Genomic DNA, 20750 nt, shown 5'->3' with positions numbered 1-20750 from the left:
TTCACACATATTGTCTCCTAGTGTCACAATTTCAAGGGCCTTTCATATTTTTAACCAAAAATAAAGAGAAATTTTCTTAGTATGCCTTGAAAACGTTATTTCTAAATTCTGCATTATCTAAAAGTCGTGGGGCACAGGACTAAAGTGAAAGATAAGTACACTTGAAAGAGGCACACACACATGGTGGAGCCAGACCAGACATAAAATTAGAGTTAGAGGGAGACTATTGTGAAAAAGATTAAGAATAAAAATTGGGGGACGTGGCCATTAATATAGAGATACACATGAAGATAAGGAGAGGTGCATATTAGGGTCCCAAATTGATAACATTGTTGGCCTTTTGTGGTGCAAAATTCTGATAAGGGAGTGGCAATTAATTAAAATTAAAATCATTTTTTAAGGGGTCCTAGCTATCTACTTAATTTTAATTGCTTGTCTATTTCTTTCCTTAACTCATTCACCACCAAATTCAATCATGTTAGTTCCAGCTTCTATGATTCTAACGTCACACATTGGTAAAAGAAAACATTTTCTTTTCTTTTCATTTTTTAAAAAATATGAAAAATTGTGTCCACTCAACTCAAACATCATTTCATCTTTTATTCATTTATTTATTGAGATTTGAATTCCATTGCTCATTTTTAAATAATTTTATCTAATATAACGTGGCACAATCTATTTTAATATGATTTTTTTTTTTGTCTTCATCAAATGAAACTTGTCAAAATTGCCCATTTTAGTCCTTTATTTCCCCTCTTTACATACCATAAATCTAGCAATAAAATATGCTAGATTCTTCATAATTTTGTGTGCTATTCCAAAAGATTATGCAATCTCAAGTATGATAACAAACTCCAGAAATTTTGAGGTGGGCAGCATATTAAATTATTCCTTTTACCTCCAAGTCTTTCTTTCTATTCATCCAATCACTAAATAGATGGTGATAGGTAACCAATCCATGGCTTAAACAATTGAGATACCCTAATCTCTAGATATTTAACAATTAACAACTTGACCATTGCATTGAAATCATCACCTTTTAAAATAGACACATAATATTGCAAAGAAAAAAGAAAAATCAATGGCCTGCCATGTGAGATACCTAACATGGGCACTCGAAACATATTGTAATTCTTAGGAAAAATGCATGTGGCTCCATGTACTATATTGTTTGTGACATTGAGCTCTCTCATATTTTTATTTGTCGATATTGAATTCTTATATTTATATTTTTTTTTACTAACACTAGCCCGTTTTCAACTACAGTTTAATCCTTAAAATATTACATTACATCCTCATATTTATGACTTTTTAATTTTTTCTATTACGCCATGGACTTTTGCTTAATATCTGATTTCAACTCATTGAGAAATAGAGAGCGTAATTGATCAACATAGTTAAAAGTTTTATCTTAATTAATTACATGATAAGATTCAAAAAAATAAATTAAAAATTCATATATTTAATAAATTTATAGTAGAACTGAAAATTTAGTGGAAGTTCATCATTTTTGTTATCATTAGCCCTATGAATTCTAATAATTGAAGTAAGTTCTTATAATTTTTTTCTAAGACGTCTACATTTAATAATTAATTATTTAAAACTAAATTAATACTAAAATTTAAGAAATAGCATCATACATAGTGCTAACTCATGGTTAATAAGGACATCAAGTAATTGAAAGGAGACATGGTCTATTTAATAAATAAAATAAAATATAAAACTAAAAAACAAAAAACTTGCATTGCTTATAAAATAATAAATTAGGGTGTTAGATTAGCCAAATCACAAATCTATTAATTAGATATATAAATGCTAATATCCAATTAAAATATTATTGAATCTAAAGAGATAAAAAGATAGTTCTCGAATATATGGAAGCTGAAATTTCATTATATTTTATTTTTGAAGTTCATACATAAATTTCTTAATTATTAGAAATCAATTAGGAATGAACGATATAAATATTAATTATAAGGAAAGGATAAAAAGAAAACATGTAATTTCTTAAATCTTTTGAAAAATCTAGTAGGCCATTTAGTAAAAGTTCTCCAAATCATAAAGGGATTTACTTGACACAAATTTTGGTAGGTCATAGAAAAAAAATATAAGGACCTATTTGACAAATATAAAAATACATGGACTAATTATGCCTTTTATTCTCTGACATAACAGCTTTTATACCATCCAAATAAAAACATCGTGGGCACAATATCAAAAACCTAAATAAAAAAGTACAGGGTCCAAAAAAGCAATTTTTCTAATTCTTTATGTGTTGAATACAATTGGCAGGCAGGTATTGCAATCTCAAAAAACAATTTTAAGCATGCTTGAAGAGAAAATACTGCACATGTAAATTCTTGACATCAATATTAAAATATCAAAATCAACATATAATTTCCACTATGGTTTCTTCCTGTTAAGGAAAAAAAAAATGATAAATTACATCGAATATGCACAAGGTAGCAGGTCTGGAGTTTAGTGTATTAAACTCAAGACTAGGTAAGATGGTGCTTTCAGAAGTTCTAATTGAATCAGAATCTAATGGTGAGCTCTCTTTTTTAAAGGCTCAAAACAGGCATATAATATTAAATGGCATTATGGGAAACAATTATTGAGGGACTTTGTGTATAATACTATTCTAATTGTTTCTTTCAAGAGCATATTCATGCAATGGTGACAGATCTTGACTAATGCTCCCACAAGTCGCACACTAATAGATCATTTAATGGCAACTTGCATATCATACTAGTTGGACAAGGATGTATTTGAAAATAGCCCAAAAGAAGTAACTGGCGGCTGGGGCAACCCAACAGTATTTTTACAGGTGACCTCCAATTCTACCCCAAGCTTATCCATGTACATAGCTAGGCTACAATCATTCCATCACTCAATTCAGTTTGGCAAGTTACATTCTCAAAGAGAAGTATTTATCACAAGAAAAAGTAGGAACGGGGGACGACTAGGAAAGTACGTGTTTGAACCCCTGACCACTCGTGCTGCTTTACCTACTGCAATGAGAATATTTTCCTAACAAATCATAAGAAACAAATATTCTGGTTTAATACATCAAGGAAAAAGTAGTGGAAGGTGCAACCAAAAATCTCTCTTAATTTGTCTCAATCCTGTAAATGCGAGAGAGCTAGGGTGTCGTAACATAAGATAGGAACACAACTTGTGGGTAGGAGAAAGAAACTTGCCATTGATAAGGAATAATTCTGACATTTCCATGAAAAAGGGAATATATTCCAGAAATGACAATATTTACATGGTAAAATGATGAATACCGGTTCTGTGTGGTTGATGTAGATTAAATCATACGTTTGCCAAAAGCCAAAACATAACATGAGACGATACAGCAAGGAGAAACCATGAGATAAATGCAAAAGCAATGGAGATTTGGAACCTGCTGCATGGGAAATAGGGTGGTGCTTTGCAGTAATGCAAGTCTTTTGTGTACAAAACTGTTACTCCAGCAGATGCACATGCAGCTGCAAGTGATAGAATAGATGTAACCTGCAATTTAAGAGATCGTTACAACATCATTTAGATGATTCTTTATGTATATGAATTGAGAAAGAGATCTCAAATATCAGAAGCAACCCATGTTTAAAGCAGCTTAAAAGCTCTAGAACAGCATAGAATGCAACTAGATGACAAATCTACTGTGGCAACTATAAAGAACTTGCAATGTCTTAAGATAAAACTAGTTTTCAGCACAATATATTGAGTACAACTTGAATTGGAATATGAAACATCATAAGAAGGTCAGCTACACTAGTCACTAAGCTTCTCAGTAATCAAAGAAAAAAAAAGACATGGCAGAGAGAGCAACTAGTAGTAGAAGAAAAGGGACATGCTTGAATATTAGAAAGGGAAGAAAGGAAAAAAGTTATCAAATAATTAAAACAACTTGGAGATTTTGCAATTGATCAAGGAATTTTCTCACCATGATATATTCAAACAATTCACTAGTGCTATTCTTATGCAATTTTGCATTGTGTAAAAAAAAAAAAAGAACCAACTGCCTGTTCAATAAATTTCTCATAACTGTACAAAGAAGCCAAGAACTTTAGAAGGACAATATGAAATGCCTAATGAAGTAATCATTTACATCCATCTTGAAGGCAAACACCACAGTTAGCTATTAAGGATGCAAATAAGATGGCAAACTTCTGGATGGTGGTCCATCCTGATTAATGGCAAATGTTTATTTCAGGGACTGAAGCTGGGATGGGGGAGAAACGGGGAGGAGGGAATTGAATACCATAGGACTCATATCCACATTTGGCCTTGGTATGCCACATCTCACAATTGGACTAATCTACACATAAATAGAGCAAACCTAAAGCATGTACGGCATAAGATTAAGGCACAGGGGTTAGCTTCTCCTTCTTCAAGTGTTTATCCTTTTGTACCCAATGACCAAAATTAGATTATTTAGAACGGAACTTGAAGTAGGCTTACACTATTTCACTTAGTAAAAACCTTTATTCAATCATTCAATGTTAAAATCATCAATAGTTTTTACAGTAGCAACTTTTCCATCCTGTCAATGATTTAATTGTTTCCTTGCTTACATGTACTTGTACAAAAAAATGACTCACGATTCATAAAATCACAAGCAAGCGTCTGTACAAATTAAGACTCAAGTATAGAAAAGACTTAAGTATATACTTACCCAGTCACCAACAACAAATAAGCTCACTAAGACAGGATTTTGCAGGTTTCTCTTTGATCTCAAAGCATGCATATCAAGGCATGCAAGTCCAAAACTCCAAAGAACTTGAAGCCCCATTGATGCAATTAAATAGCTGAACCCAAGACACACATGTCAAAACTGCAGTATTGCTATATATAAGAAATGATGTAAATGTACTGGAAAATCTATAACATAGTGAGGTTAACAGGAATGAGTAGCAGACACCACCTTGTAAGTAGACCTGTACAGGGGCATGTTTTGACAGAGTCATGTACACGAATTTGTCTTCAGTGACAAGCAAAAATCCTACCATTCCCATGCCCAATGGATGTAAAAATTCTCAAATGAAAATATGCATAAGAACAACATTAGACCCTGAAACCCTGATGGGTAGCACAGTGTTAGGAACAAGAACCCAAAACAGTGTACCTCTAAGGGATGAAATGAAACTATCCTTCATGTTTAAGGATAACAAGAACCTCATGCATGGTCAGGGAAACAAACTTAAGAAAAATGGAGAATTACCATCTTAAGGTGATTGGCAGAGTTCCAGAGAAATTTAAGATTATCAGGTTAGCAAGGAGAATAATTGAGGACTATTTTCAACATTATATTGCTCAGTTATGCCTAAATTCCCTGAATACAGGTGGCATATCTCTGATTCTCCATCTATTTAAATCATTTCACAAACAATACCCATTTAGCTAATCTAGAGTAACACCCAAGAACCTACCATAAGAACTCCCATAATATTTGATCTTCACATAAAGAAACAGTATAGCAACAGAACATTTCCCAACTCTAAGTAATCGTCTATTGGTCTCCAAACCAAACCCATCACCATTAGAAATAGAACAAAAGTATAAAGCTTGCTCAATTCCCATTAACTTCATTGAATTAAGTGGCAGATACAAAATTGACTTGGCAATGCTGTGATACTTTAGAATATACAATAACTAAAATCATTGAACACATTATGTAACATCATACACACACTGAAAGGAATGTATTTCTATTATATGGTCATCATTCCTTCTAGGTCCCCAGTCAATGGTATAATTTGGTTATGTTTGGTCTTAGTTTGCTAGGTAAACAGATCAACACTGTAAAACTTGAGATAACACCTATGCTCCTTTAGACTTTCTAAAACCAGGAAAAAAAGTGCATTTTCCATCAGAGAAACAGTTATACAATTTAGAACAAAAATTTGTATGGAAAGAGAAATAGTCCTTGTATGTCAAAGAGTCAGTCAAGGACTTAAAAGTGAGCAAATCATCTTTCCTTACAATTGAATTATGCCTCTTGGAAGAAAGGCAAAGATCAAATGTTGGTGAAATATTAATATGAAGCATCGAAATTGGAAAGTATTCTAGTCTTTGTCCCTCCATCATTCTGTCATTGAACCACTTATGCTCTTCAATATCTGGAATCTCTAAATTGATAAGAAGGCACAACATAAAATACTCACTTTCTACATTTCATTTGTAAGAGTTTACCGATTTCATATTGGCTAATATATGATCACATATTCAGAAGGTCCAATACCATCATTATATGTTTCTCTGTGCTCCACTAGTTTCACTAGCTTGAATATGATCCCACTATAGTGCAGAAACATATTGCTCTGCACTAAACCCTTCACTTTAATTAATTAATTAATTAATTTTTTATCAGGCTTTTCACATGAATATAAGTTCTTACCACTTCTCATTTAACCATAAGGGGGGAAAAGAATTATCAAATGAAGGAAAGAAGACAAACATTAGGAAGAGCATCCTTCTCCAAACAGGTAAACACGAGGATACAAATAACAAAGTAAAGTTCTCTAACAACATACCAGAGCAGAACACCATCAAGATACCAGGAAATAATAATATCCCATTAATTAAATAAGTGAGCACTGATCACCCAAATAAACCAAATCACTACAATTATAGAACAGCAGAAAACTGCCTTGCACCTTTTCCCTCCAAATCACTCCAAGAATACTAATGAAATTTACTACTCCCCTTAAAAGTAAAACCACAAAGAAGCTAATTTCCAAAAGGACTAAAAGGTCAATAATAAAAACTGAGAATATTAGCTAAATGGAGGACCAATCACTAACTATTGTGTTAACTCATATAGACATCAGTACATTGTGCCTCCTCGTCCATAGCAAATTATTAAGTACTCTTGCTAAAGACAGCCCATGAAACAAATGCCTTCACTTTATAGGTGATGCTAACCTTCAAACGCAATTTGCCTACTACCATTGGCAATATGAAGGGATTGTTCCTTCTTTAACTTTTCCCTATGTTCTTCATCAAATCAAGCCAAAACCAAGCTCACTATTTACCTACCATGACGTTGCTCTCAAATTGGGATTTGCAGATTAAAACACCAACTCATTTAAACTCATGTTATGTGTTTCCATTACAGATTTAGTACTCCATTCTAAACTACATTTCATCCCACTAACTAATATAAGAAGCAACAACGGCATTTTACTAATCAAATGAACTTCTAAACTAGTCACAGATGAATCATCATCAGTTCCAAACTAATATTTATTGAACAGCTATCAAATTTGTAATATAGAACAAAAAAGCTATTTTGTGAAAAGGAAAATAATAAACATAGAACTGAAATTACCAGAAAGCAGTAGAGTTAAAGAATCCACGAGCAGAAACCATAACCCCAATTGAAGCAGCAGCAAACACAAATTGTCCTACTCTAAGTCCCAATCCACTCACTCTCCCTGGACTCCCAAACAATTCCTTCATCTCTTTCTCTCTCTCTGTTAAGAAAAAAAAAGAAAGAAAGAGAGTTGCTCTCTTAAAAAACACCCTTTTACAAAAGACTGAAAAAATTGAATCTTTTGGTAAGAGGTGCTTTAAGACTTTTTTTTGAATTATAAGATTCCCATGAATGTAGAACCCAAAAAAAAAAAAAAAAAAAGCGCCCCTACTAATTATTACTACCTCTTTCTTGTGAAGCTACAGAAATGGGTTTTAACTTTTAATGTTAAAAAAGAAAAAGTGGTTGTGTTTTTAGATTTGGATTTGGGTTTTCATTTCTTTAAGGATCTCTCTTAAGTTTCATGGAATGTTCTTATATTCTACAAAAACTGACACTCTCATTCGTTTTCTTATTTTCCAATTTTTATCGCACAGAAAGAAAAAGGCAAAGAAAGACGCTTGAAATTGCTTATCTTATCATGGGTTACAGTTCTATTTTCCTTTTCTTTTTCTTTATCTAATTACCAGTTTGGTCTGTTCTGTTTGTCTTTGTGTTTCAGCATGGAAAACGTCAGCGTTTCGTAGCGACTGCAAGGCCGGTAGTTCGTTGAAGAATTTTCTTTTCCAATTGGTTGTTAATTTTTAAGGTTTTTTTTTCCCTAAAATCTTTTAACTCATATTCTTTTAGAAGAAAAGTAAATAAGGATAGACCTTCACTCTTTCTATGTTTTTTTTTTCCTCCAAAATTTAAATTTTTTTAATTAGAAATATTAATAAATATATGATTTCTATTAATAAAATAAAATATATTAATATTAACATAATGATAATTTTTTATAAGAAATTAATAAACAGTGAATGGAATTATATAAATAATTATTTTTTACAAAAAAAAAAAGCTTACTAGTTTGGACTTTACAGTCCATTTTTGTTATTTTATAATTTATAACGTAAGTATGACATGGCAGCATCTCAGTGTTCACTGTAATCACTCGCACAAAACAAAAACCGTAGAGAAACACTACACAAAACCCTTTCCGCAAAACCCTAAACCCTTTCTGCAAAACCCTAAACTCAACACCAGCAACAAAAAAAAGAACAAAGGAAAACAAAAAAAAAAAAAATTAAGAAAATGGCTTTGGCTTCAATTATTCGCAAATCAACATGCAAATTAGCTCCGCTTGCTAATCGAATCATTCGAGCGAGTCAAAGAAATTACATTCGTGCCATCACAAAACCAACTATTGTTCCATTTATACAACAAAACTATGCAACTGCTACTGATTCTAATAAACCCAGTGCTTCTGAGTCGCTTCTCCGAGTCATCGACTCGGAAATCAAGATTGCCCAGGAAACCGACGATCTTGACCGGGTATAAGATTTTATTTTTATTTATGGCCTCTTTGTATTTGTTTTAAAAAGAAAAAGGGCTTTCATATGAAAGCCATCTTAATTACTGAGAAAGCTATGTTTTAGATCCCATTAAGTTTGTTTATAGTTTTGATACTAAATTTTTAATGGGCTAAAACTTAAAATGTGAAGTAATTACATAATTTTTTTTTTATTCTTTTGGAGTTTAGAAAAAAAAATAACTAAAATTTTAGAAAATTGTGTATTCTTCTCCTTGAAGGTGTAAAAGAAAAATATAAAGAATTATAAAAGACAATTTGAACATTTTGTTTTAGAACAAATAAAAACAATAAAGACATGTATTCAGTATACTTTTCCTTTGAAAGCCCTACTTGCATCAATGAAGTGCTAGAATAGTTAAATATGGGACGGTGCTCAAATCTGCAAAATATTTTAGTTTAAGCTGTGTAGCAGTTATGAATTTCTGAACTTTTATTGGGAATTCTCTCAAGTGGATTATATTCCCATAGAATTGAACTCTGATATTTAATTAGTAAGTATTTAAGATTCCATATGGGGCACAAATAAAATTGCAATTGACTTCCCACAATTGAATCCCATAACTATTATGTTGGGGACTTTTTTTCCTCCTAAAACTGTTTGGGGTGTGATTCAGTTGACTATACTTTGTATTTGTTTGCATTTTGTATTAAGGGTTGCTAATTTTTGAGAAAGCATAAATGGATCATTTTTTAACCTTTATACACTTGTTTTTTGTTGGGAAAACCTTTACCGCATTTTTTGTCATCATTTTCATCTTTTGTTTTTTGGCCTGTGGTTCAATAGGTTGAGGCGATTCCACAAGGCTTTCCTTTCAAGATTGTTGATAATCCAGGGCAACAAACTATTATTCTGACAAGAGAATATGATGGTGAACTTGTGAAGGTTGAAGTTCACATGCCTGATCTTGTAACTGGGGAAGATAATGAGGTTGATGATGGCACGGATGATGTTGAGAAACCAACACAATCTAGTATCCCATTGTTTGTTACTGTCTCGAAAAATAATGGAACTTCCCTAGAATTCCATTGCGTTGCTTATCCTGATGAAATTGCAATTGAGAGCTTGTCAGTTAAAAATCCAGAACTTTTCGAAGATCAAATTGCATACGAGGGACCTAATTATCAGTAAGCTTACAATCACTGACCATTGGAATAAGCATGATGGTTTATTTTGATCAATAAGTAACAAAAGTGCTTTTTGTTTCTTTTACAGTGATTTGGATGAAAATTTGAAGAATGCTTTTCACAAGTACTTGTTGAATAGAGGAATAAAGCCCAGCACAACCAATTTCCTCCACGAGTACATGATCAACAAAGACAGTCGAGAATTCATAGGGTGGTTGAAGGACCTCAAGAAGTTTATTGAAGCATAATCCTTATGAGGCAAGAGTTATGTGATCATAATTTGAGAATTCTTGTTGTGGTAGAAGACATTGAAGAAATTCACTGAAGGAAAATGATGTCAACTTAGTGCCTTGCTCACCCTGTCAATCTGCTTTGTAGAATTTCAATTGTTAATATCTAATTAGAATGGCTATAATATCTCTGCGAAGTGGAAATCTATGTCCTGGAAATCCTTTCAACTTCTAGTTTTAGTGTTCAATAACATGTCACAGTCGGAAAGTTTATGTTCCATTGATTGGTATGGTAATTTCCTTCAGTTTATTACTTCCTAAAACTTCTCCTGTTCTTAATGGCATCAATCTGTCGATGCATTGCAGTCTGTAACTTTTTTGAAAGAAGATGCAGACTTGATCAACTTTTGTGATGATCATGCTTTAATAATAAATAAAGCATATTTCTGAATGATGTGCAATGTAAGAACTTAAATAGATTGAATTGTTTCCTGCAATTGCCACAGTGAATATCATATAAAAACTTAGTGGTGAGTGAAATTATATGAAAGTGCACCAAAAGTTCAAGTCTCATTGCAATAGTTATCTCACCAAATTTTTGGAAGGAACGTAGTTTCTTAGATGTCACCAGTCATATTCAAGAAATGCTAGCAATTGTTTCAGCTTCCTATGGCAGGACATCAACGAATTCAGATTTGGTACTGGTATACCATCTAGCATACCAAGGAGATGGCGTTGCTGTGTGTTGCTTCCTGTTCATCCAGCCAAGCAATATAAAAGACGTGCATGTTTTATGGATTTATTTTTTCAGTTTTCATCCAAGGTATCCTTTCAGACCAGGGCGTCATAAACGGTAAAACTAGCTTGATGTTGGATTTGCTTTCTGATGGTGACCAACACCATATTGGTGTGATCTGCTTTCTGATTGTGCTTGTGATTAATCATTTATGAATCTTGTTGATATGGCAGAATTCTATACGATTGGTATGCAATTCTTGATCAAATGCCATACAAAAGGCAACTAGCTTTAGAGTTCCGAGCAAAAAGCTTGATTAACAAAAAACTTGATAAATAAACTGCCATTGATAATTATTATCAGATTATGAAAGAAATTAGACAAACTTATGAACTGCCTAAAAAGTACATAATATCAAGAAGCAACAGTGGGAGATCGACTGAAAAACTGCATAATCTAAAACTACAGTAGACATAAAACCAGGCAAGAGCCAATAAAAGGCACCATCACCATTGTCACATAAAAAAGGCAACTAGCTTTAGAGTTCCGAGCAAAAAGCTTGATTAACAAAAAACTTGATAAATAAACTGCCATTGATAATTATTATCAGATTATGAAAGAAATTAGACAAACTTATGAACTGCCTAAAAAGTACAAAATATCAAGAAGCAACAGTGGGAGATCGACTGAAAAACTGCATAATCTAAAACTACAGTAGACATAAAACCAGGCAAGAGCCAATAAAAGGCACCATCACCATTGTCACAGAATGCCAATGCCACCACCATTTTCTTCTTTCCGGAGAGAGGGGAAATACACTCGTTCAACTGAATACTCGTTTCGCATCCTTAATTATCTTCTTTTGTGAGTGAAGCTGGAACAAACCCATTCGAGTGAATATGAGTTACATCCTTGTGGGTATATATGACCCCTTTGTCACCATCCACTACCTGTCCATTGCCTCTCAAAATCCTGCACATGAAACAATCAAAAGAAGTGTGATGGTCAGCATTCGGAATAAAAACTTTTATAGTTGCATCTCTTTAGAATAAAAATAAACCTCATCTGAAAACATTGACGTGCAAATTATCATGGAATAAAAACAAATTGCTTCACCTAAATATCACCGAAAGTACATCATTTTCCTTGCTTGTTCCTTGATAACTATGCTTATGAATTTCTATACTTACTTACGGAGTGCAATTAACATGCTAGAAAGCACAATGAGAATGATAACTATTCTAATAAATTAGTCGAATAACCTTAAGATGCCGACTACATACCATTAGTTTAGTTATGAAAACAAAAAGTTTTTTATGTGTGCTCCATAGAGAGAAGGAAGAGATATTCAAGTCATAAATTATTAAAAAAAAAAATCATATGCATATTCATACCATCTTGTTGTTAACAATCCTTCAACTCCAACAGGACCACGAGCATGGATCCTACTTGTACTTATTCCAACCTATTCAGCCATCAATGCATACTAGTTATGAGAAACATGAACATTTCAATAGACGCTAAAATTAATTGTGAAAGAATAATTTACCTCTGCACCTAAACCAAATCGAGCCCCATCAGAAAATCTAGTGCTTGCATTATGAAAAACTGCCGCACTGCAAATGAAAAGTTTCAGTAACATAAAATATCAGCCCCATTTAATGAGCTAACTTATACTTGAGTACAGAACAAATAATTGTGGACAAAAAATAGAGCAGAAACTAGTATATAGATATTTGACAGTCCAGATAACTGGATAAACATGATGTACAAGGGCAACAAAGGAAGAACACGAGGTAATCTTTATGCACACTGATGAAGCATTGTTACCTGTCAACTTGACATAGAAAAACTTCTGCAACTTCGTGATCTTCCGTTATGATACAATCAGTATGCGCGCTGCCAATAAGAGAAAGAAAGAATATGTTCATCTACAGGTGGTATAGATTTGTGCGTGTACACATGCCCAAGAGAATAAGAAATAGCAGCATAGTTGATTTGAGGAAAGGGCGCCAAGTACCTTCCATGTTCATGTATATGCTCAATGGCAGCATACACATCATCAACAATTTCAATAGTGCAAGCCATAGAATTGTACTCATGATGAAATGAATCTACTTCTGGAACATTTAGCTCCTTGCTAGCCCTCGGTCCACCATATAAATTAACACCTGAAAAAGAAGCAAGAGTTGGCAATACCCGGATCCTTTGCTTAGTAAAGGCAAATTATTCATTCTAGAAAAAGGCCTCAAGCAAATCTAAGTTTTAAATACATCTTATTCCTAACGAACAAAAACAGAAAATTTGGAAAATGATAATGTTCGCTTCCGAGTGTGCCCTTGCCAGAATATCTTTAGATTGATTGAAATGGGTTATGTGAGCCAAATTGGAGAAAATAGAAGGATGTGAAAGGTAATAGGTTTTTACTATCAAGCTCTGGGCCAATAGAAGGGATGGACAGAGAGACACCAGCCTTAACCTAAAAGGGACGGTTCCATGTAAGAGCCTCAACTTCACCGAGAAGCCTGAGTGCAGACCACTGGGACTGCTCAGGATTGCTGGGAAAATGAGTTAATTAACCTAACAGATCAAATTGACTGCTTGTATGTTGAGTTTTATGTATGAATGTTGATGTCCTTTATAATTTACTATTAACAATGTTTATATAGCTGCTCTATCTAATGAAAAAAGGAATGAAAACTTGATTCACATAATCGAGCCGCGCCGCCCCCACTATTATAGAAAGGCTTATCTCAGTTTTAGACAGATCTCACATTCAAGATATCTTGAGATTGAATTCATAGATACCATGTAAACTGATATGGGAGACAGTCTGTTGGTCACAAGTCTTCTGAGTTAAAACTAATGAACATTCAAAGGGAAAAAGATAACTTTATTTGCCAGCTTTAATCCAACAGACAATAACCACCGACTGTTTTAGAAGATGGAAGAGATAACATTGAGAAACTGGAATTTGAAAACTGAGCACTGAGCAGAACTCTAAGTCTCTTATTTGACAGTTCTTCAGTGTAGAGAGTTATAACATCAATTGCTACTGTAGCGCCTGTACAAAATTACCTCCTATTAACTCATCATTAAACTTTTATTACGTAATTAACCTACATCAAGATCCCAATTCATATCCTAAAATTCTCAGTGAACTTACTATCCACAAACAAAATTCGCAAGGTACACTTAACACCAGATTGCCATCAACTACGCAAGAATTATATCTGACTGAAGTTGTCCTGGACCAAGTAACAGAACACCAGAAGAGAAACGAAGATGTGCATTCTGAAAATAACATAATCATGTTGTGATGTTGCTCACGAGGGAACCCTTACCTTCAGTGCGAAGATCAACTGTAAGCTCATTAAGCCCACCAGTCTGCACAAGATCCTTGTGCACAAGGAGTGTTTCCTGTGTATACAAAAAGAATGATGAATGTGCTAGAACGAAAGAGCATTCACAAATGTGAATCCAGATCTACACCTAAAACTCATGGAAGTTATGAGGAACAAAAATCATAAGGAACAATTACATATTTTGCCATAAAACAATATGGATATAATTTACCATAGCATTGCATGCTGCTGGGTAATCTATTTTGGCATCCAAGACAATGCGCTTTGCCATTTCCATATTAGCAGACTTATCAACATACACATGACAAATACCATCTGCGTAGCAAAACTTCAGCATTACTATGAAATCCAGAATACTATCAATAGACATCATACTGAGTTAAAAAGATCCCAAATATGTCCCATCTCACCAGCATGACCCAGTACAGGAATTTTAGTTGATGCCTTAATTTGAGAAACAAGTTTATTGCTGCCTCTTGGAATAACAAGATCAATCACATCATCAAGCTGGAGCATCAAGAGAAGACTTGTAAGTTTGGTTTCTGGTTTCTTAACACCATCATTCTCAAAACCCACACAATTTTCCATTTATTTGACTTGAGAAGATTACCAACCTTAAGCAGATCAGGAATTTCATCTCTTGAAGTCACTAGTCCAATAAGTTTTCCACCAATTGTTTCTGGAATTGCTGCAGTGATAATCTGCAAATTTTATGTAATAGAGAAAAATTAGACCTGATTTGAAAAAATATTAGATGCCTACTATTACTTACAAGAATAAATCATCTCGCTAAAGCACTAAACCACCTTGTGCAAAATTTCATTCGAACGCTTGGCCTCCTTCCCTCCTTTTAAGAGAAGCCCATTGCCACTTCGAATTGCCAAGGAAGCTATCTATTTCAACAGAAACAAAGAAAATGTTTATGACAACCATAATATAACAACAAGGAACTTATTGCAAAGAAGGTTCAAAGTTCGTCTAGTAGTAGAGAATATGGAACGTCAGGCAGGAAAAAGCTATTCTCTAATTAGTTCCTATGGAGAACATTGATATAGTGATATTTTTCAATTTTTTAAAAAAAATTTCCAACATAGCTTCATGTTTGTAATTATGGGTTGGTCCTACAAACGATTAAACAATAATGAATACAATACTTGAGTTCACAATAAAAATTCTATTTATCAGTCATCGACAAAATTATAAAAGCACATAGGCAGATGTTCAGTCCATGATATGGCCTATGATGCCTGCACAACCAATGCTTTCAATATAGCCTCTGCAGCTCAACAAGAAGCCCACATTCAGAAGGGAAAATTACAAGAAAGTCAAGAATCATGCAGATCTTCTTTAAAGTGACTAGCAATTACAAGATCCCAATTTTAGAGCTTCAATTTAAATCTATCCTCATATCAAGGCCAATAAATAATAAATGAGTGTTCAAATTACCAGATGATAATAAAATGAAACATTCATCAATATCCCGATCAGAGTTGACTATAGACGATTTAGAAGATGTATTCTTATATACCTGCACCAGAGCATCTGGTCGAGACTCAAAAATAATCAGAAGAACACCTAAAGGAGATGATGTCTTCTCTAAGAGGAGTCCATCTGCAAGCTGCATTCATGGATTTATAGAAAGTGTTACAGAACTCTCTCAAAACTGAATGCAATTTTCAGTTTAATAACCTATTTCCTAATTCTGTAATTAGTCTGATAAATACTTCACTACGATGCCCTGATTGTGTCACTATTATTCCTTAACCTGTAAATTAGCAGTTATTATTAAAATAACAGCTTTTTTATTACCCTTGTGTGTCAAATTACCTAAAGCCTGAATTGAGATCCTTAAAGCTATGAACCAGACACAAGAATATAAATGATTACCTCAGTTCGTTTCAAAACACAACCAATAGGATCTTCCATGTTCGCAAGCACACGAATCGAGTTTGCAAGACTTTTGATCTGCCGAGTTAATTAAAATTATTCAAATGCAAAAGGAAAGTACATAGACTTGATGAAACAACACAAAAAACAAATATATTTTTAAGTAGCAACAGCAATTTGGAAAAAGCATTAGCAGTAACCAAAAAAGAACAAATAAATAAATGATTACAAACAGCCAAATTAAATCAGTACTGTCTTGCCTTTCCAGACTTTAGAGCCAACCGGGATATCAAGGACTTTTCTAATCCAGCCAGTTGTGCAGCAGCGACATCAGCTTCATTTTCAATTTTGATTTGTTCTTCATTTGCTTCTAATGCATCAGCTATGTCCAGCAAAATTCTTTTCCTCTCTTGTGAAGACAAGGCCTACAGAACAAGATACTACTGTCATCATGCTGCTGAAAATAAAGTATTTGTATACTAAAAGGTTATGGAGCATAATAACACCTCAAATTGCATCAGAAAACAAAGGATTCCACAACAACATAACATAGTACATCCCTAAATCATTATATATTGGTATTACCTGAAGCCTTCTAGAACTTTCCCTTGCAGCGACTGCCATCTCACGCCCGCAAACTTCTTTAATTGGGACCCATATATGTGCATCTTGATGAAAGAGGGTGCCAACACGCTCTCCTTGAAGGACTTTAAGTATATTTTCCCGAGCAAACCCACTTCAAAAAATAGAGAACTATAAAATCATCGTATGTTCATAGAAAAGTGCTAGTTCAAGCCAGTAGCAAATGTGTATTTGCAGCTCAATCAATTGGGATAAAATAAAAATGCTACAACCTTCCCAGAACAAAACATTCAATAGCATTATTTTTCAAAATGGAGAAAAGGTGGGCAAACATCTCTTTTCCAATTCATTTTTTCTAGTGGGACACCACCCCGAAATGATTTTGAGCAAATAAACTAGCAACATAAGAACATGATATACTTGAACTGTTTAAGAAAAGGGCAGGAGAACATTGCAGAACTCAGAAACTGTTGACAAATTGAGTTTTATGTTTATGCTAATGACGGGACATTTTTTTAGTGTGATTGAATCCAGAATGCAATTGCACTTTCACCCTGAGGTCTGAACCATGCATGACAACATAACATAGAGGTGTACCTTGTTATTATAACAGGGATGCCGGCATAAGCTGCATTTACAGCAGCTTTTACTTTAGCTGTCATACCCCCTCTTCCGACTCTAGACTTGTCACCGAAAGTAATTTCACCATGATGTATTTCCTTAATGTATGTATGAATCAGCTTTGAGCGTGGATCGCTTGGAGGGCCACTATAAAGACCGTCTACATCACTTAACAAGACAAGAAGATCAGCTTTTAGCTCCAAAGCGAGCAGAGCTGATAAACTGTCATTATCCCAAAAAATACCGGAAGCATCCTGCATAAGTTCCCACAATCAGAACATAGATGAATAGCTTGTCATTAGAAAAAGAAATAGATTGCATTGGAACTGATATATAATCCATACACAAGGTAACATAATGAGCAACTTTTTTGTATTTAAAAGGGCACAAAGTGTACTCCAGCAAAAATCAAGGACAAGGAATAAATGCAGTAGACATTTTACAGATAAAGAAAGATAAATATGCTTGAACAGGAGGGAGAGAATCATGATTTTGCCAATTTCAACAAATACCATGCAATGAATGATTATATGAAGGGAGAGAGAAAAAATTGGAAAATTTGAAACACACGCAGACACAAGAGACCAGTTGGGACCTTTAGGACCAAAACTCTTAAAGCTTTTGAAACTTTAAGAACCATTTGTATGCTTTGAACATATAATGTGTCATTGAATTTTATCCAATTAATATTCTCATTTTCTAAACTTCAGAATGATCAACAATCATGCATTTGATTTTATAATTAAATGGGGTAGAACTATATCCACACACACACATATATTAACATCAGGAAAATATAAGTCCAGAAAAGCAGAAAAAACAAAAAAACAACACTTGAGACTAACAAACAACAAAACTGACAGAGGTAAGTCACCTACCTCATATGGAGCTTTTCTAGTACTGACTGCATCATTTTCGTTAAATATAGGAATAACCCTCAAAGATAACAGTGACTCCACAGTCTCATTAAGTTGCTTTCTGAAATCTTTATCCCTAAAATCATTATCAGTCACAAGAAGCTGTGCTGATGTCACATCCAGCTGCACAAAAAGAAAAAGTGTAGACATTCCAAAATAAATCGGGATCTAATTGGTGGGGAAATAGTTTATTATGAAAATATATATAAAAGATATAATCCTCACGAAGGTTAAAAATTTCAAAGCAGAAAACAACAAAACCAAGTTTTAGTTCAGACAAATAGCAAAGTGAAAGTCACCTGACTAAACATTGTATCATAAAGAGCCATGAGACTGCTTTGCCCAACAGCTGCAGATGCCTTTCCATCAATTTCAACTTGTGGCTTTTGGAGATCAGCAAAGCTGCAATTTTCACAAAACATATTAAGTACAACCCACTTCAACCAGTTTATTTTTTTTCTTAAAAAAAAAAAATCACATTTCTGTCTAAATAAACAAAATCCACCAATCCTAAGTCCAATCCCTCGACTTTACAACAAAATGCAAATTACAGAAAATAATATAAACAGAAACATTCCAGCAAGTTCAATCAAACGAAATTGAGGAAAAAGAAAGAACCTGCTATTGACTAATTTGCGGTATCTAAGCCTCTGTCTACCGAGGCCAACAGCTCCTGATGAAACCACAATAACTTCATATCCTTGAGAGTTCAACTCTTTAACCTGCAGATTACATAATCATAAAATACACAACCCAAAAGAAAAAAAGGATAAAGATCAGAACTTTAACATCCAAACATGAATCAAACAGTAGCCTGGCCATAAAAGCAAAACTTAAAAACATAATAACCTGCTCACAGAAGGCTCCTAATCTTCCAAGGGCCAATCTTCCATCACCTCTTGTCACAACAGCAGTCCCAACCTTTAAGTTACCAAATCACAAAATACTGTCAGTGAACAAAAATGTAAATATAAATGTACACCACGTAAACACCTCCCAGATTTCACATCATATATCCTTCTAATTTTATTTTGAATTCCAAATCACACAACATCAAGACTTTATAAATCAAAAAGAAGAATAAATTCTTGAAAATGACATAAATAATTCATTCCTTGCAAAACAAAACCTTCTTCTTTAATACTAAAAAGGCAAAAAGATCGAATATTCTTGATAAAAAATTAAAATTTTAGCAGAAATATAATCAAAACGCAAAATACTCAGTCAATGAACACACAGAAACAAGTCCGAAATTACACATTTTTGTTGGAACTCTTTTTCATTTAGAATTAATACATGAAACCAAAGTAAAAATCAGTCCCATTCGGTTAAGAATTTAAGAAAAAAAGAAAAGAAAAGAACCCAGTTCTCGCTTATGTCGACAGAAGTACTGTCATTACTTGATGCTAAAAAAGGCAAAAATCAAATCAAATCTTTCAAAAGAATAATTGAGGCTTTAGCAGAAATAAGGAAATGGAGCGAAAAGACCTTGATAACGAGACGCTTAACGTCTTTGACAAAAGCACGAGACCGATCCATGCCACCATTCATGGCTAAGATAGGAGCCCAAATAGAAAGAAGAGAAGAAGAAGAGTGGGAAAAAAAAAAAAGCAAAGGAGCAAGAAACCGAGTCAACTCGATAGAAGTTATGAGGCGACTCGGGAATGAAAGCGAGAAAAATAAACAGACAGATAGAGAAAGAGTGAGAGAGAGACTGATTTAAAGAAAAAAAAAAAAACAAAAAAACAACGAAAGGGGTTTTTATAAATTTAAGTGGCGTTGATAGAAAAGAAGATACAACAAGTGACCTGTGAGGTGAAGAGAGAAGAAGAAATGGATATAGACACGACACATTCAATCAAAAACCCAAGACAACAAAAACAAAAAAAAAGAAAGAAACGTTTCGTCGTTTTGTTTATATAGCTTGTGAACCCATTGTATATGAGTCCAAAAGCAGCAGTGACACGTTAGCCTTTGTTTCTCTTGTTTTTATTATTAATAAATTATGGGATGGGGTGGGGGAGTTGGTAGGTAATGTTTCTCTCTCTCTATCTGTGACTCTGTTAGATTCTTTATTTTCATGCGGAGCCTTCCTCGGCCGCCGCAGCCGCTTCAACAGCTTACAGATGTCTTTGCACTTATGGCTTCTTGATTGGTTAAGTCAGTCCTTTTTGTAATTTATTGTTATTATTTTTGTTTTCAACAGATCTTGTCAGTTTACTTTTGTTAAAAATGAGACAGATATTTAGCTAACGGAGTTGCTTTTACCGTTCAGTACATGCAACTTCATCAATTTTATTTTTTCTGGTTTTAATTGCCCTTTATATATACACACACGTAACCTTTCACTAAATTATTCGGAATTTGGCTCGTTAAAATTTATCAATAGAAATTTATTAGTATTAATAAATTAATTCAAATTTATCAATATTTTATTAGTTAACTTACAGGTT

General features: G+C 33.6%; 3 protein-coding genes and 1 long non-coding RNA gene across 4 annotated transcripts; 1 reads left to right on the top strand and 3 right to left on the bottom strand.

Moving 5' to 3' along the window:
* Positions 1–3182: 3182 nt before the first annotated feature.
* On the bottom strand, positions 3183–7931 carry LOC8287476 (CASP-like protein 5B2). The gene is made up of 4 exons (XM_025158254.2): positions 7666–7931; positions 7337–7481; positions 4682–4814; positions 3183–3516 (listed from the first exon to the last, which is right to left on the bottom strand). The coding sequence occupies exons 2-4, from the start codon at positions 7465–7467 to the stop codon at positions 3316–3318; spliced, it is 465 nt and encodes a 154-aa protein (XP_025014022.2). The 5' UTR covers positions 7468–7481; positions 7666–7931; the 3' UTR covers positions 3183–3315.
* Positions 7932–8340: 409 nt separating this feature from the next.
* Positions 8341–10640, top strand: LOC8287477 (uncharacterized protein At2g39795, mitochondrial). Its single transcript, XM_002524183.4, has 3 exons — positions 8341–8794; positions 9619–9959; positions 10048–10640. The coding sequence occupies exons 1-3, from the start codon at positions 8555–8557 to the stop codon at positions 10205–10207; spliced, it is 741 nt and encodes a 246-aa protein (XP_002524229.1). The 5' UTR covers positions 8341–8554; the 3' UTR covers positions 10208–10640.
* Positions 10641–11488: 848 nt separating this feature from the next.
* Positions 11489–20168, bottom strand: LOC8287478 (delta-1-pyrroline-5-carboxylate synthase). Its single transcript, XM_002524184.4, has 20 exons — positions 19786–20168; positions 19147–19218; positions 18916–19019; positions 18597–18699; positions 18259–18420; positions 17357–17634; positions 16763–16913; positions 16438–16602; positions 16178–16255; positions 15819–15908; positions 15097–15183; positions 14905–14991; positions 14701–14797; positions 14502–14605; positions 14270–14345; positions 12946–13096; positions 12756–12824; positions 12475–12541; positions 12320–12390; positions 11489–11897 (listed from the first exon to the last, which is right to left on the bottom strand). The coding sequence occupies exons 1-20, from the start codon at positions 19846–19848 to the stop codon at positions 11774–11776; spliced, it is 2199 nt and encodes a 732-aa protein (XP_002524230.1). The 5' UTR covers positions 19849–20168; the 3' UTR covers positions 11489–11773.
* On the bottom strand, positions 13798–14263 carry LOC112535612. The gene is made up of 2 exons (XR_003079702.1): positions 14092–14263; positions 13798–13989 (listed from the first exon to the last, which is right to left on the bottom strand). It is a non-coding gene; the product is annotated as an uncharacterized LOC112535612 (long non-coding RNA).
* Positions 20169–20750: the final 582 nt, after the last annotated feature.

Source organism: Ricinus communis, chromosome 6 (assembly GCF_019578655.1).
Source record: "Ricinus communis isolate WT05 ecotype wild-type chromosome 6, ASM1957865v1, whole genome shotgun sequence".
Taxonomy (NCBI): Eukaryota; Viridiplantae; Streptophyta; class Magnoliopsida; order Malpighiales; family Euphorbiaceae; genus Ricinus; species Ricinus communis.
The sequence above is the reverse complement of the archived record's forward strand: the minus strand, read 5'-3'. Positions and strand labels throughout refer to the sequence as shown.

Excerpts from the sequence above, each read along its gene's own strand:
- LOC8287476 (XM_025158254.2), bottom strand. The coding sequence starts at position 7,467 with ATGAAGGAATTGTTTGGGAGTCCAGGGAGAGTGAGTGGATTGGGACTT. Across the intron at positions 4,815-7,336 it reads TTTAACTCTACTGCTTTCTG|CTATTTAATTGCATCAATGG; the intron begins GTAATTTCAGTT and ends TCTTGGGTTCAG. Across the intron at positions 3,517-4,681 it reads TATTTGTTGTTGGTGACTGG|GTTACATCTATTCTATCACT; the intron begins GTAAGTATATAC and ends CTTAAATTGCAG.
- LOC8287477 (XM_002524183.4), top strand. The coding sequence starts at position 8,555 with ATGGCTTTGGCTTCAATTATTCGCAAATCAACATGCAAATTAGCTCCG. Across the intron at positions 8,795-9,618 it reads AAACCGACGATCTTGACCGG|GTTGAGGCGATTCCACAAGG; the intron begins GTATAAGATTTT and ends GTGGTTCAATAG. Across the intron at positions 9,960-10,047 it reads TACGAGGGACCTAATTATCA|TGATTTGGATGAAAATTTGA; the intron begins GTAAGCTTACAA and ends TTTCTTTTACAG.
- LOC8287478 (XM_002524184.4), bottom strand. The coding sequence starts at position 19,848 with ATGAATGGTGGCATGGATCGGTCTCGTGCTTTTGTCAAAGACGTTAAG. Across the intron at positions 18,700-18,915 it reads CGCAAATTAGTCAATAGCAG|CTTTGCTGATCTCCAAAAGC; the intron begins GTTCTTTCTTTT and ends TGAAAATTGCAG. Across the intron at positions 12,391-12,474 it reads GATTTGGTTTAGGTGCAGAG|GTTGGAATAAGTACAAGTAG; the intron begins GTAAATTATTCT and ends ATGGCTGAATAG.